The 15,320-nt window shown below is 37.6% G+C and overlaps 4 protein-coding genes across 7 annotated transcripts; 2 read left to right on the plus strand and 2 right to left on the minus strand.

Annotated features, from left to right (window-relative positions):
* Nucleotides 1-775: 775 nt before the first annotated feature.
* LOC113682246 (GPI-N-acetylgalactosamine transferase PGAP4-like) lies at nucleotides 776-2,197 on the minus strand. The gene has a single exon (XM_027199399.2). The coding sequence runs from the start codon at nucleotides 2,011-2,013 to the stop codon at nucleotides 889-891; it is 1,125 nt and encodes a 374-aa protein (XP_027055200.2). The 5' UTR covers nucleotides 2,014-2,197; the 3' UTR covers nucleotides 776-888.
* Nucleotides 2,198-4,254: 2,057 nt separating this feature from the next.
* LOC113682231 (AP-4 complex subunit sigma-1) lies at nucleotides 4,255-7,494 on the minus strand. Of its 3 annotated transcripts, XM_027199383.2 has the most exons (5): nucleotides 7,357-7,494; nucleotides 7,062-7,148; nucleotides 6,352-6,420; nucleotides 5,400-5,411; nucleotides 4,255-4,763 (listed from the first exon to the last, which is right to left on the minus strand). In XM_027199383.2, the coding sequence occupies exons 1-5, from the start codon at nucleotides 7,492-7,494 to the stop codon at nucleotides 4,638-4,640; spliced, it is 432 nt and encodes a 143-aa protein (XP_027055184.2). In that variant the 3' UTR covers nucleotides 4,255-4,637. The 3 variants fall into 3 exon arrangements, with proteins under 3 accessions (XP_027055184.2, XP_027055185.2, XP_089068514.1); XM_027199384.2 differs by lacking the exon at nucleotides 5,400-5,411; XM_089212388.1 differs by lacking the exon at nucleotides 4,255-4,763 and having other exon boundaries at nucleotides 5,110-5,411.
* On the plus strand, nucleotides 7,492-9,588 carry LOC113682232 (uncharacterized). 2 transcript variants are annotated; one of them, XM_089212389.1, is made up of 2 exons: nucleotides 7,492-7,844; nucleotides 9,449-9,588. In XM_089212389.1, the coding sequence occupies exons 1-2, from the start codon at nucleotides 7,623-7,625 to the stop codon at nucleotides 9,512-9,514; spliced, it is 288 nt and encodes a 95-aa protein (XP_089068515.1). In that variant the 5' UTR covers nucleotides 7,492-7,622; the 3' UTR covers nucleotides 9,515-9,588. The 2 variants fall into 2 exon arrangements, with proteins under 2 accessions (XP_089068515.1, XP_027055186.2); XM_027199385.2 differs by lacking the exon at nucleotides 9,449-9,588 and adding an exon at nucleotides 8,027-8,629 and having other exon boundaries at nucleotides 7,545-7,844.
* Nucleotides 9,449-14,764, plus strand: LOC113682230 (uncharacterized). The gene is made up of 2 exons (XM_027199381.2): nucleotides 9,449-9,705; nucleotides 12,857-14,764. The coding sequence occupies exon 2, from the start codon at nucleotides 12,866-12,868 to the stop codon at nucleotides 14,261-14,263; it is 1,398 nt and encodes a 465-aa protein (XP_027055182.2). The 5' UTR covers nucleotides 9,449-9,705; nucleotides 12,857-12,865; the 3' UTR covers nucleotides 14,264-14,764.
* The last annotated feature ends 556 nt before the right edge of the window (nucleotides 14,765-15,320 follow it).

Below are 15,320 nucleotides of genomic sequence, written 5' to 3' on the forward strand. Positions count from 1 at the left end.
AAGTACTGGTATGTGCTAACAAAAAAGTAAATGTGTAATCAGGTAGAAAGCTTTTGCAAAGAACGAATTGTTTCGTTGATTGTGTGATGACTACAATACGTTCTGTCCCGCCAGCAGGTCTCAAGCGCGCCAACAAAGGCTGTTCGTTCAACACCAGGTAACCAAACAACATGCATGTTATATCCTCAATTGGTCTCTGTGCCGGACTAATTAGACAGGGAGAAATCCAGCAGATGGATTCGCGAGGTCTCAAAGCATAATCTTGTTGTTGATGAGGTAAATCAAATCGCCCTCGACCGTACACTTTAGGCAAGAAATGCCTCCAGTCTAAATATCATGGGAAATTGCAATGATGTCAGTCAAGAATAGCCGAGCTTGACAAAGACATTCGGGAACTAGTAAAATTAATTAAAAGTAATTTAAAATACCTGAGGGTTATTTTTAATCTCTTCTGTACCCTCTTGGGTAGTGTATACCTGAGGGTTATTTTTAATCACTTCTATACCCTCTTGGGTAGTCTATACCTGAGGGTTACTTTTAATCTCTTCTATAACCTCTTGGGTAGTGTATACCTGAGGGTTATTTTTAATCTCTTCTATACCCTCTTGGGTAGTGTATACCTGAGGGTTATTTTTAATCTCCTGCATACCCTCTTAGGTAGTGTATACCTGAGGGCTACTTTTAAATTGAATGCACATTGAATGTGCAGCCAGCTGATTTGCATAATTTTTTTTTTCCGACGCAAAGCTCGTCATGCAATAAAAGATGCACTGCAGAAGGTGAGATATTTGTTATTGAGAATTTGACTGTACTTTTACAACTTTCATCTCATACATTTGCTGGTAGGATTTGTGCCTGTTCAGCCAAAAACGCTTTCGTAATATTTAATCATGGCTTAAACATCAAGAAAAATTCTGCAGAATCTTTCAACCGGTTACTTAGACTGGAATGAACGCCGATATGCGAGACCATGTTTGGAACTACTAAATACCTCTCCAAATTCGATTTGTCTGCGAAGTCGTCGATCGCAAAATCCAATGGATATTTTTCACTGCATTGAACCGAATTTAGAAAATTGGCAAGGTCACGTGCGTGAGATCTATTATATAGCACGCCTGGTGTACAACATCGGGCCGCTTGGACAACAGAAAACAAGAATGGCGATAGCTTTCTTAATTCTATCCAGTGAGCTCTGCCAACAGTATAACTAAGTAACATAGCATAGACTGCCCATAAAGTGAATGTTAAAGAGATAGAATGTTTCCTTCGCCTTCCTATTTTTAATTGTATCCAAACAGCTAAACATCCTCCAAATACACCGACCAGTAGAAGTTCTGGTACCTGCGGCCAGCCGAAACCCTGCCATTTCTCAGGGTAGTAGAGTTTCAGAAAAGCCCAATCGCGGCGACTTTTCAAAAGTCTTCCAGGCATCCGATGATTCAAAACGAAGCGTAGGTTGTTAAGCAGATTATTAGATGGCAGTGCATCGTCCTCAAGCATTAAAATGTACGTTGAATTGTGTTTCAAAGCTGTTTCTAAACCCATAATGTAATCTTCTTTCTCCCTTGATCTCGAGGCGGCGTTTCCGTAGGCCGAACCATTGATCACGTTCACAAAATGTGAAAGATAGGCTACATCTTCATTCAGTTGTGGATCAAAATTTAACACGGTGAAAACAGTTTTTCCTTCATCATTAATTACCTGAGGAAGCAAACGAGCGGCGACTTGTAGCGGATAATGTGTGTTTGAACCGCGATAAGCTGTTAACAAAACAGTCGAAAATTCAATTTGACTATCGTGAGTGTAATCGACTTTACCATCAAAATTTCGAAAGAAGTTTCTCGCGTTCATAATTCGCTCTTCATTTTGTGCTTTTAGAAATTCATACGCTTTCGTTGGACTCCTGAAATACGACGAGAAACCAAGCTTGTGGCACATCAAAGGCAGTGCGAAGAGAAACGTTGTTATATACACAACCACAGTAGCAGTCATCAAGTTTCGTTGAAGGAACATTTCATCTCCACTGTATCCAAAAAGCGTTTCCCAAACCCCTAAAACAAGCGCATGACATGGTATTGTCGAAGAACAAGTTGTAGCAATCGAAGAATAACCAGCCACTTCCGAATCACTTCATTAGCATGTACAGCGTACTCGAAATTAGTACCGGTGTAATGACTTAAAGGTGCGTTAAAGAACGTCACACAACGCTGCTTAGCGGTCACGAGTTTTTACTAAAATCATCTGTAGCCAAAGACACGAGAAAATTTAAATGATCAGAAGGGTTTCACCTTATCTGAATTTCCTTTTTTCGTGCGGGATTTTGGTTCAGGGCCCATATCGCTACAAAGAACCCTTAGAATGATTAACTCTTAAACAAAAGAACATGAACAGCCAGCCTACGAAGTTCTGTAACGTCCTTGAGATGTGTCACGCAATGATGTTTCCACTAAGTATGCTTAAGCAAGTCTTTGCCTTTTTCCATAATCATGCCAGAGATCACATTATAAATATTGTAAAGGCCATAATTTGCCCATCAGTTTAAATAAGGCAGCGGGCTAAGGGAAGGTACGTTTTTACTGAATTTTTTAATGAGGGTATTTGTGATGTTGCATTCCATTTTTCTTACAGATTAAGTTTTTCTTTTCACCTAATTTGATTTAATTTGATGTTTTATGATAGGTTCTAGGTTACATTTCTACATGTATATTACGCCATGGTACATAGTTTTCTCAGAGGATACGTGTCCTTTTCTTTCTGTACTGAGACATACTAGACTCAGGTATTGTTTCTTCAGCTTCTTGTTCCTGTTGACTATCTGCTGCTTATCTTTTCTCATTTCAATGTCAGTTTGATGCTCAATTTAATCTGCAACAACCTTACCTGAAATGATGTATTTTTCAGAAAACTCTTTGATTGCCTTATTGTCCCTGCTTTGAGCTTACCCTCTTGAAACATCTGTTTTATTTGAGCTCCCGGCTGATAATCTTCAGATTTGCGGCCACTCATAGGTGTTTTCCTACTTGGCAGGTAGTGAAAGTCGGGAAGTTTGCTGTAACTGGGATAGGGTTGTGGAGTTGGTGTAGCTGGAGAAGGACTTACAAAGTCTCAAAGTTTAAACCTCCATAATAAAACTTCAGCTATAAAACATAAATATCCCACACTAATTGTTTGCATTCTCTTGCTTCAGCTTGCACACAGTTAATTTTGAGATATGTTTATATAATCAAACATTTTGCATTCACAAGAAAAATGTTCTGAGGTCTCTTTCACATGGAACATACCATGTAGTAGTGAGGGGAGGGTTGCACTTTTGTCAGTCACCTAAAGGTGGGGGGTCAGGAGTTTTTTATTAAAACACAAGGGAAGGCCAACCCTTTTTTTTTGGGAAAAAATACCAAAATTTCCTAGCCCCCTCCCCCAAGACTTGATAAGATCGGGATGAAAAAGTTCATTGTGGCAAGATGGGATGAAAAATTGCAGCAGGATGTGGGATTTGAAAAGTCTTTTTAGGACCCTCTATCAAGTGATCACCCCTGGGGAATGGTGGAGTGGTAGCTATTAAAAGACAGGTTCACCAGCAAATGACTTGCATAATATTTGTCTCAACAATCCAAAGAAGAAAGATATTCTGTAATGCATTCACAACATTTGAACTCTAAGTACTTACATTGATTCCGAAAATTCCAAAAGTTTCAACTCCTCCCCCCCCCCCCCTCCCCCCATCCTGTGCAGGCAACCAATCCAAACCAATCCAATGGGCATTTGACCATCATCAATGCCCATGGGTATTTGAACCTTGCCTGGCTGGAATGGGAAATTTGAAGTGGAAGTGTCCCTGGGTCTTTCCAGCAGAATACAAGTGTTATATCTTTAAATATCGAGGTGATTAGAGGTACCATTTTATAAATGGTTCACTTTAGCCTGGAAATAGCTCAGAAGAAATGTCTACAAGGTCTAGGTTTTAAAGACTGGTCAATCTGCAGAAAGTCATTATCCCTGACTTAACCTTTAACAAAAAAAATTGGGTGTGGGTCTTAAGACAGTCTTTGCCCTGGAAGGCAGGAATTAGAACAAACCCGAGTCTTCGAAGGTTCAAATGCCCATTAGGTTGGGGGAGGTGAGGGATGTTGAAGCTTCACATTCAAATTGAATGATGCATCAGCTGTGAGAGTGAATAACACAATGCTGACATTTCACAAGAAAATAGAAATTTAAAAAAAGATAAGTTGCACCCTACCTTTATACACAAAAAAGTGTCCAGAAATTGTTTTAATAACAAGCCAAGAACTGAACTGTAACAGCAAAACTTATCACAAATATACAATAAGTACTTCCATATGCATGCAGTTGTCTAATTTACGCAGCTGAAGGAACAAATATAAGACAAATCTAGGACTGGTATTTATAACTGTATCTCATGTGACTCTTATATAATCACACATCTGCACTGAGTTCTGAGTAAATGATTCTTATCAAATTATGATGAGATAAAGAGCACTAACTTTCAGGATCCTAACTTCTCAGGTTTTTGTTTTCAGGACACCTATCCATTATCCCTTGATCTATGATCATTTCATTGACAAGATGATGCTCTTATTGCAAACGCTCCAAGGACAAAATCTTCAAATCCCAACAGATCAGCTGTTTGCATTGTCTAATACAGAAACAGGTGCAAGTATTCTGTTTTTATTTGTCTCCAATATCTCTCCATTCATGATCATTTCATCCAAGATCATGTGTACTTTATCCAGGTTGAACATAATCTAAAGATTTAAGGTACAATCAAGGAAAAGGCAAAGAAGAGTCTTGGCTCAAGACAATGGAGTTCATTAGTGCCTTGCTTGTGAGCCAAGAACAGATGGTAATGATACTGGTGATAATGATGGTGACCGTGTTTATCATGATCAATGTTTCATCCTGAGAGGATCAAACATCCATCATGATTATTTCACACATATTATAAGTCATGTGATCAATAATTGGCCTATCACAACATACAGTATTAGGAGCAAGGGAAACTAAGGAAATCGAGGGTGTATAATAATTATTAATAGTGAATAATAATAATAATTATTATTAATATTGAATATGCATTTTGGATTAGTTTTATTAGATATTTCAATATGATATACCAGCCACTGGGTATATTTGTCTTCTTTACATAGAAATAAATGTTTTTACCCCTAAGAGTGATTAGCTTTAAATTTCTCCCTACACTCCTAAACCACACATTAAGGTCACGAGAATAACAGAAGTGATCACTGACTGAAGGAGCTCTTGATTGTTAAACAAATTCTCCTTGTCAGCACTATAGAAGATGTAGAGAGAGCAGTATGGAGAATATATATGCATGCTAATGTCCGGGTGCAAAGGGTTAAAAACACTATTAACAAGGATACATCCAATTCACACTGAAAATAAACAAAGAGAGAGATTCATGTTACTTCTTTAACCCTTAAACTCCTAGAAGTGATTAACATGTAACTTCTCCCTATAATATCCATACATTATCCAGCAAACAGGTGATGAGAATACCCAAACTTATCAGGTAGAAGTTGTTATCTTGATCTTATACCAAATTCTCATACCTGATTTACAAGGATATATGTAGCAGCTAGAGAGGAGAATTAACAATCAGATCTTGGGAGTTTCAGGGTTAAGTAAATAAAGGGGGTAAGTTTCTAAATATACTGCAGTACTGTATTGGTAAGGGGTATAACAAGAAAACATAGTTTTATCAATTGACCTGATAATAAAAGAGATGTAAATTGGCCACCATAAAGAGTATCTAAAGGATGTTTCAGGCATTGGCCCTTCAAGAGTTAGGGAGTTACAGTTGTTTGGAGTGTTTGTCCTTTGCTCTCACAAGGGGATAATGCTTGAAACATCAGGTTATGAAACTCTCTACAGTGGCCAATTTACATTATCAACTCAGTTCATAAAGACTTGATTATCCAATGTATTAAGTTATACACTTCACTTAATTTTAAGAAGTGTGGACCAAAGATTTCCTGTATCATCAGTGCTGTTTTAATAAGATCACAGTTTTGTACTTTGTCATTGTTGCTATGTCCTTTAAAATAAAAAACCTTCGCTAGAAGGGAAAACTTCAACCCTTTCACTCCCAAGATCTCATTAGTAATTCTCCTTACTGTCTGCCATACAGTTCTGGTGATGTTGGTTTGGAGAATTTGGTATTGGATCAACTTATATTCCCTACATTTCTATTTTCCTTTATTCTCATCACTTGTCTGCTTGATATTGTATTGATAATGTAAAGAGAAATTGTCTTGGTCACTCATGGAAGTTAAAGGGTTAAACTGCTAAAAATAAAAGTATCTTGAAACTCACCACATTAGAAAAATACCGATCCAAAGTCTCTACAAAGTTATGAATGAACTCAAGTATTGACAATTCATTCTGCAAAGAGAAATTTGGTTCAAATGTTATCTCCTAGAGTCTGAATTGAAAATTAAATAAGTTTACCCTTGAATTAAGAAAGCTTTATAGCTAATACCTTACGAAACAAAAAACAGGTGACACAAGCAAAGGTTATTTGGGGTGAATCAGTAAAAATCAACCACAAAAAGAACATTACTTCGGTTTATGTATGGAGACCCCAACTTTGCAAAAGCTTTAGTATTTTGTGTTCACACAGTGTTATTGGACTGATTGGTGAGAGGTTTAATTCTTACACTTGAAGTGCCTTATCATTTTTGTACTATCAGAACTTATATATTTGGTTAGCATATGCAGGGAGGGAATTTCGGTAAAATTTCCGCACAGCCCCATACTATTGTCAAACAAATCTATTTTCCCAGTGGCAGTGTATTGTTTTTGTCATTGTTTTCTCTATCCAAGAACTGAATGCATAATGTAGTATGGGGCTGTGAGGAAATTTTACCGGAATTTCAAAGTGAATTCAGTATCTATAAAATCTCCCTTAAAAATCAATAATTACAGCTAGGTTACAATATATAATTAGCATGGTCACTTAATTGCATATATCAGTAAAAATTCTAAATATTGAACTAAGGTTAAATGTGAATAAAGCAACCTACCTCATCTGAATCAACACCAACTATGAAGAGTAGTGAGGCATATCTCCTGTAGACAACCTTGAAATTCTTGAATTCCATAAAAGGACACTGTTGAGGAAAATAAGGATTCAAATCTTACCTGACCGATGATCATCAGTTATCACCCGATAAAACGAAGCAAAATAAAAGTTTGATCACAAAAAAATTGAAACCAAGGGTGTATCAAATATATTCAAATAAATACTCATACTCGTGAGTACAGAGAGTATTAAAAATATTTTTTCCTGAGTTTCTTAAGAGAAGATGCTTTTTTAACCTGGTCGTCACTTCTTGCCAAACATTTTCGCGTTATCTCAGCTTCCATATTCGTTCTTTCTTCCAGATCCAAGTGTTCGTAGTATTGTGAAACGCGTGTATGTCCTTGCTTATTAACAAGAAGTAGAAATTTCAACATTGCAGTAAACTTTCACCATGTAACAATTTAATGAAACAGAAATTCAGACTTCTTCCCTTTGCCATCGGAATAATGCCAGGCGTTCCTTTAGACCATTCACATGAAGTCGAGGCTTCAAAACAATCAAGATGGCGAAAAATTCAGACGTGGGTGAAAATGAGAGCGTCAAAGACTTCTTCACCACAAACCGCAACGATTTATACAGCTACACAGAGTGCAGAGATATAGGGAAAAAGTTTTTGAGTGACTTGAAACAAGCCGTAATAGGGGAGAATTTACAAGAAATCGAGGAGCCTCGCGCAAAAGCTACGAAATACCTCGAAGAGACAGAAATTTTACAACTCATAGAGGTAATCGAGAAAACCAATGATTTATACTTACAGAGTCTAACATATACTTTCTGTTATGTAAGATCCCTTAAAACCAAACTTACCTGTAACTATCCCAAACGTGTGGTACTGGTGTACAGAAAAATAGTCAGAGCTGTCAGCAAAATTGACATTTGTCTAATCTCAGCTGTCTCCTTTGATAGGACTTGATTACCAAGCTTGTCTTTGAGAGACCGGAGAAACCAATGGAATTTTTAGTGAAAGAAATAGAAGACGTGAAGGGAAAAGGATCAGAAAGTCAAAGCATGGACTGAACACCTCGCTAAATAGACCTATTTATGAAATTTAAAATGGAAAAAAAAAGAAAAAACAAACAAACAAAAACAAAATAAAACCAAAACAAAACAAACAAATATAAAAAGAAATTCAAAACAGGAGGAGAAAGAAATACAGATTAAACATTGTCTTGAGAATGTTGGATTTTGAAGATTCTAAGAATGTTGTACACAAAATGCACAATTTATTGGTGTTGATTTATTTTTTTTGAAATTTATTATGATGTTTGCAGTGGATTGAAATATTTGTTACAACCATGCTCTAATTGCATTTATTTTTTTAGGAAAAAAGTAGAGAAAAAAAAGAAACATGTGAAAGGTTGAAAGCTAAATAAGAGTTTGTTGAGTTTATAATATTATTCTGAATGGGATCATGAACATTATTGTGTCTCATGTATGCTCCGAATCCTTTACTGTTTCTGTATGAATTGAAGACTGTTCTACTTGACAAATAAATCTTATATTCATTAACCCCTTTACACTCTAATATCAGTATGCATATTCTTCATATAAATGGTTCTCTGTAAATTTCCTTTGCTTCTGACAAGCACAATTTATTTAACAATTGATAGTATCTTTACATGATGATCATTTTCCCTATTCTCATAACTTTTAAGTAGGATTTGAAGGTGATATTGTAAGGAGAGAATAGATGTCAGTCACTCAGGGATTTAAGGATCAATGGCCTGCAAATGTCTCAAACTTGATCCTTTCACTGAAGTAGAGGAAAATAGACACCAGCGGTTGCTGGACTGTGCTGAATTTTGATTTGAATTAATGAAGCTTGTCTTCACTCAATTTGATATGTCTATTATCATGCTCCTAAGATTCATTATTCCAGATATTTGCTGTCCTTAAAAATCTTCTTTCTAAGATTTTTATTTTAAAAACCATATCTGTGGAAAGGTTCTGACAGTCTGCAGGGGTCAAGAGCTTGGAGACTCGCAAGACTCAATTGATGCAAAATTGCAAGGGCTTGTTGCAGAAGATTTCATCAAAACTTTTCAATTAGTTGTAAAAGTATGGGAACTTGGTCTTTTGTGCTTAGATGTTAATTTGAAACTTATGTTTGGAGGGAGTTTTATCTTGCATTAAACGATAGTCTTCACTTTAGGAGGAAAAATGGGAAGCTGTACCATTAGGTAATCATAAAACAGGTTTAATTTCTCAAAACACCAAAAATTCATTCAGCTGAAAACTTACTTTCTTAATCTCCTATGGACAATTAAAAGTTCCTTTGACTGACTGCCGAGGAAACAAAAACTTCCAATTTTTTTTCTTCTTTGCAAGTTTCGCAAACATTGGAATTTCGACTATTTCGGTTTCCGAACCCGTCCAAAGGTTGTTGTTGCGTGACGTATTAACACGTGATCAGGGGAATTGTTTTGGGACGGTACGTCTGGCAGAGTAACCAGACTGAGCTTCGCGAATTTCAGGAATCTCCGGAGTGGTGTATTCTATCAAAGATGATCCAGTCACTTGTCATGCATGAAGGATTCACCAAGAACAAAGATCCTAACTCAGCGCAACTTTACGGTCAATGAACGGTGAGTAAAATTCGTTTGTTTGCAATTAATTCAGGATTACTGCGGAGATTGTTTGTCTCAAAGCAATTCTTTAATCGGTCTAATCCCGTACTGATTTGCTGTTGTAAGTGTCCAGTAGTTGGAAAGCTTACCACGAGGTAATGGTTGTTACAAGAGATAACTCATCCGTTCTGCCTGCGGCATGCAAATGGTGATTTATTTGGCAAGGCCCACATCCCGTGGTCGAATCGTCCGATTGGGAAACAAATTCGAATAGTCACCTTGCAATTGTTTATCAACTTACAACGATTGCGGAAAATTGCTAGTCTTCCGTGGTTTACAAAGTTCATCTCTGTTACTATAATCACAAATAGGCTTCAATAGTTTATTATGAAGGGAAATAGATAACTTAAATCAATATAAAAAGGATGTGTACAGGCAAATTCAACGCGAAATTTAATACAATGTTACAATAATATCGTGTGAACATACAGCGCAAGATATCCCTATCTCCCCTCGGAACATGATTTCGCTCCTTAAATCGAAGTCGAAGGTAACTGTTTCTCTGTTTTAATCATTGATTCTTAACAAAGTCCTCTATTATTGATAGCGACCGGCACTTCATGGAAAGCTTTTAAATGAGGTCATCTCTAATCAGACTCGTTGACTGTGCATAAACGTGTGTTTGTTCTTCCAACGAAACTCGTCGCGACAGATAAATAAATTAGAAAAATACCACGTTTCGTTGACTCCCTCTTCCGGCGTAAAAAAAATGCATGCTTTTTGAGGGCAAAATTCAAAGACCGGGTTTCCGAAATGTTTTGCTTTATCAGATAATTCCCCCGGGTATAGAAGTAATTTGAATGTCGTAAAGTGCAGTACGTTTATTTTATAATTTTTGCATAATACGAACCAAACTCTTCATCAAACAACAGTGCCTCTCTACTTCTCGTGCTTAAGGGTGAGTACTTTTTATTTGTGACTAGATGGATCTGAATCGATCGAAGCATTGTGACTTTATCTATTTCAAGAATATTCGTCACTTTTTTTCCGGGAACTAGAGGCATGCTGTTAAAGAAAATTGCTTTGTTGTCATTTTTTATTATCTATTGTCTAAATAGAACGATAGTCTGCCAGAGCTCGTAAAAATATCCTGCCAATAAAGTGATATTTTATTGTATGGGCTGCCTCGCCTTCAAAAGTTGTTTGAAAATGACTTTTAGATGGGTCTGGTGCCAATAACGAGTTGGATTTCCATGCTATTTGCAGAGGGAACTAGATGTCACATGTTTTGCAAGCAAGTGGCAAATCAGTTTTATTTTTATCTCAAGGTTAATTTTATCCATTAGTTGATGGTATTTTAGTAAAATTTGGTAACAGTTAAAAAGAGCCCTAGGATCTCTTTTTATTTCTTACTGTAATTTTGTTGATCAGGGTTATTTTTTTATACAAGTCTTCTAGTCCTCATAAATGTTGTTTCCAGCTCTTAGAAACTCTTCACTTTTGAAAATCAAAGGAACAATCTACAGTAATAACAGCTTGATTTTACCAGAAACCATCCTTACCTTGCGATGAAAAAAGAAATTGTTGAATAAATGTTTTACTCTATTCCTAAACAATTCACAATAATATGTATTATTATCTGATTCTCTGCACCTCCAGAGAGCAACAACATGACCTTAAATGCATTATCAAAACATCAGTTTAATAATTTCCAGCAGTTGCTAAAGTCTTGAAACCACTTGCTGTATCAGCATGCTGTTTTTAACAAAAGTGTTGACACCAACTGATGTATTAGCATACTGTTTTAAGCAAAAATCTGATTTTTATACTGTGTGATTTAATAGCAGTGCTTAAAAACTAAAGCATTTCTTCTCATTATAATCACATGGACTGTAGTGAAGTCAGTCAAATTGCTATTACCATACACTTTATATTTTTTATCTATTGATGTATTGTGGGTTGCAATACCTGGCTTTAAAATTTAAGTGCAGGTGTGAGGAAAAAATGTGAAGTTAAGTGGAAATGTACTTCAAAGCACAGGGGGGGGGGGAGTTGGTAGCTACATATGTTAGAAGCTATGATAGGAATGGTTGTACTATACCTTCCTAGTGGTGCAGTAGCCAAAGGGTTATGGCACTGGACTCTGGGACTTAGAGGTACTAGTTCGAGACCTGGCTGTTGTGTTCCCCTCTGCTCTCACAGTACCTCTGTACTCCCAGGAATATGAATAGGCGGTGGCAAACTGTCAGGGGGAATGTTAAAAAAAAGGGGAGTAACCCACTATAGACAATCCAGAAGGGAGGGTAGTAATACTCCTGGTCACTTCATGTTTTTGAGACTAGGATAAGCTTTGTCACCTTGTAGGCCCTTTGGCTCAACTAGTGACTTTACCTAGGGCTTGAAATAACAGCCAGTCAATAGACAATGTCCAGTCAAATAAAGGTTTTGCCTGTCAACTCCTTTAGAGGCTGACATTTTTTCTAGTTGTTTCGGCATGTAAATAAGAATTTAATTTCAAGGGAAGTTCATTACTTTTTGTGAATTGAGTCCCAGGCTGCATATACAATAAAAGCGTGGTAAATACACTTATACTAAAAGGGAAGGGGGGGTTCGATGAGATTTTAGGGATTTAAAGGATATTTTTGTGGTCACGTGAGTTGTGTCTAAGCAAAAATAGGTCTGACAGGACAACCTGACCAGCGCTAACCAGGAAATTATTGCGAGCCCTGACACCTGTCGTTAGCCTTCATGAGGGTGGCATACAGAAGTAAGCTTTTACTTCTTAAGCGCTCAGAAGCTGATTTTCCCTTTGGTTATGTCATCATTATCTACTGTAACAAAGCATATAAAGCAAACTAAACTGAAATTTGTGTCAAGTTATGGTAGGAAAAGTTTACTCTAAACAATTTGTACTTTTCCTGTCTCGGTACCTGGTTTTCTCAGACTTCAGTGAATGTTCATTTTTGTAACAGCAGGATATGCTTAATGCCAACACAATTAGCTGTTTTGATTTTTTTTTCAATTCATGTTTTACAACTGTTTTGCAATATTTTTATAGGCTTTTTTTTTCTTTCTGTAGGGTCTGAAAATAGTAAATGTTTTAGATCTTAATTTTTTTGCCTCAGTACATGAGACTCAAACAGAGGATTTGTTTTTCATTTATTTTCAGTCGGCTGTAATGTATTTGGTCAATTCATACCACCATGTTCTCAAAAACATTGACTCAAGCTGGGGAGACTCAACAATTTCAAGCAACTCACAAAGTAGTAAGAGAACACGACGGAGAAAAATCGATTCCTCGCATTCATTCTCACAGAGTTCACGCAGAAGTAGTCAGACATATGCTAGCAGTTCAGAGAGTGGCCTGTACAGTGAAGAACTGGTCAATTCTGGTTACTATGGAGATGATGAAGTAGACCGCTGCCCTTGTACTAAATGCGTTAGTGAGGCTCTAGCGGTAAAACCCAAGACTGATATAGTGGCTGACTATGACATTATTAGTGTAGACTTAAGCGAGTCTACAACTCCCGAGTTACAACTAAGCTGTGTTTCACCCACAAAGCAAAGTAATTTTGATGATTATGTGATCATTCCTTCGTCTAAAGAGGAGTTTTTTGCTGACGCTTTAGCGCACAGCACTCCTATCTCGGAGAAAAACAGTCATGGGTCTGGTGCGGGCATGAAATCAACCGCTGTTGCTCAAGTCACCGTCAGCCTTGAAGCCACTGTCAGTCTGCGCTACTCTTGCAAATTGCTAGAAGAGGATGAAAGCGATAGCTTTTTAACAAGGACTACTGCTTTGCAGAGAGTTGCCGGTAAAAATGATAGCACAAGTTGTTGGTGGAGAGAGAACATTGTCTGGCAGTTACAACAGCGAAATGATACTGAAACGAAACGGTTTTCACAACTTCAAACCGACAATCAGAGTTGTCGCGCTAAAGTCAGAATCAACAGAGAACTAGCTGACTATTTGAATAAGTACCCAGACTTGCGACCACAGACCGAAACAACATGTAACGTCATGGTCAATATGGAAGTAGACCCTATTGAGAGATCAGAACTTTTTCTAGCGATAAGAAACCAACGGACACCTAGCGATGAAACTGGGGAATATCCTCGTCCGAGATCGGACAGCATCGCGCATTTGGCAGCCACTTACTTAAAAAGGCAGAGAACTTTAACCGAAAGAAAGCTGACTGAAAGCGAAGGCTCTTACTCACCCGCATGTGCAAGGTCCCGGATAAGCAATCGCGCGGGAAGACGCGAAAGAGTCCCGGGTAAAAAATGGCGGGAAAGTATAGTGAATCAGCTCGAGATGAGGAACTTTCTAGAATTTAAGTATTTCACAGACACCCTCGCGCGCAGAACCATATCTCAGTTGAGTATATCAGAAAATTTCCCCCATCCAATGAAAGGTGTGGACGAGTATGACATCATCACAGACGACGAAGTGAGTAGCTTGGACACTAGGAGTACTCTTATGAACTCGGCCCATTCCACCTCACATTCACAGGGCTACTACAGTTCTACATTCAGCAGTCGGTTTTTTAACCTTAAACGCGGCAAGCGTAGATAAGTCTTGTAGCCTAAACTGGCAACCCGCATTTGAAGTGAATTAGATGAACGGACCCCCGATTATTGAGTAGCACCTCAAAATGAAAATTTACATATCGAAGAGAATCGTAATGTATTGTAAACTGAAAGAAGAAATGGTGTATATTGAAAACTAAATCATGGAATTTAATTTTAATTGGACCAAACGCTCCCTAAGTCGGTAAATCAACCGCTGAGCCCGTTTTCAATTTGGTCAGTGACGCTGCCAGGCAACGTTACGCGTCTGATGAGCCACAAGTGCACGTGTGAGATTTATTATTGGACTAAAACAATCGGAAAACTTCGGTTTTTTCGACAAACAGTGATTTGCCTACGACAGTACAATTGTTAGTAAATGATACTAAATGGAAGAGGTTGAACTTTGTAAGTAAATAGCTGCCTTAATTTTATTACATCACTTTTGTTGAACAGGGCTTCGAAGCTAAGCGATTGTATGCATTAAACCCAATATTTAAGCATGAAATTTTGGCAGTGATTAGTGATTTGTTTACGAGATGTAACAACTCATGACAAAAGAATATTAACTGAATTGATATTCTCTTGCTCATGATGATGTTTTTACTTCAGTCTTGTTCCCCGGGGTTACTCTTTCCCCCCCCCCCCCGAAGGCCTGTACGGGGATGCCGTGAGGGGTGGACCCCGGGGACCGCTCGGTGGGAGCTCAAAGTCCTCCTATTCCCACCACCTTTCTTTCCCCAAACGGTTCTTTGTCGTAATTTTTAAAACGGCTTGCGTATTGAATTTCAGATACAGCGCTGAATCCATGCATTTATCACCAATATCAGGTTGATTCATCGCGGGATAGATTAGTTATTTCAAAACAGATTAAATTTACATGATCGCTCAGCAGGATGGAAATCCGACGTATGCATGATGCATTCTTTCATGTTGTTGCGCTAATGCCGCAGTACAACAGTTTATACAACCGATAAGTTAATGATAAAATCATTTCTTGATGAAAGGTTTGCGAATCCCAGTCAAATTACCCTACCACTTTGGATAGATACACAAGAAAAATA

The sequence above is a fragment of the Pocillopora damicornis genome, chromosome 7, assembly GCF_964200805.1.
Source record: "Pocillopora damicornis chromosome 7, jaPocDami1.2, whole genome shotgun sequence".
NCBI lineage: Eukaryota > Metazoa > Cnidaria > Anthozoa > Scleractinia > Pocilloporidae > Pocillopora > Pocillopora damicornis.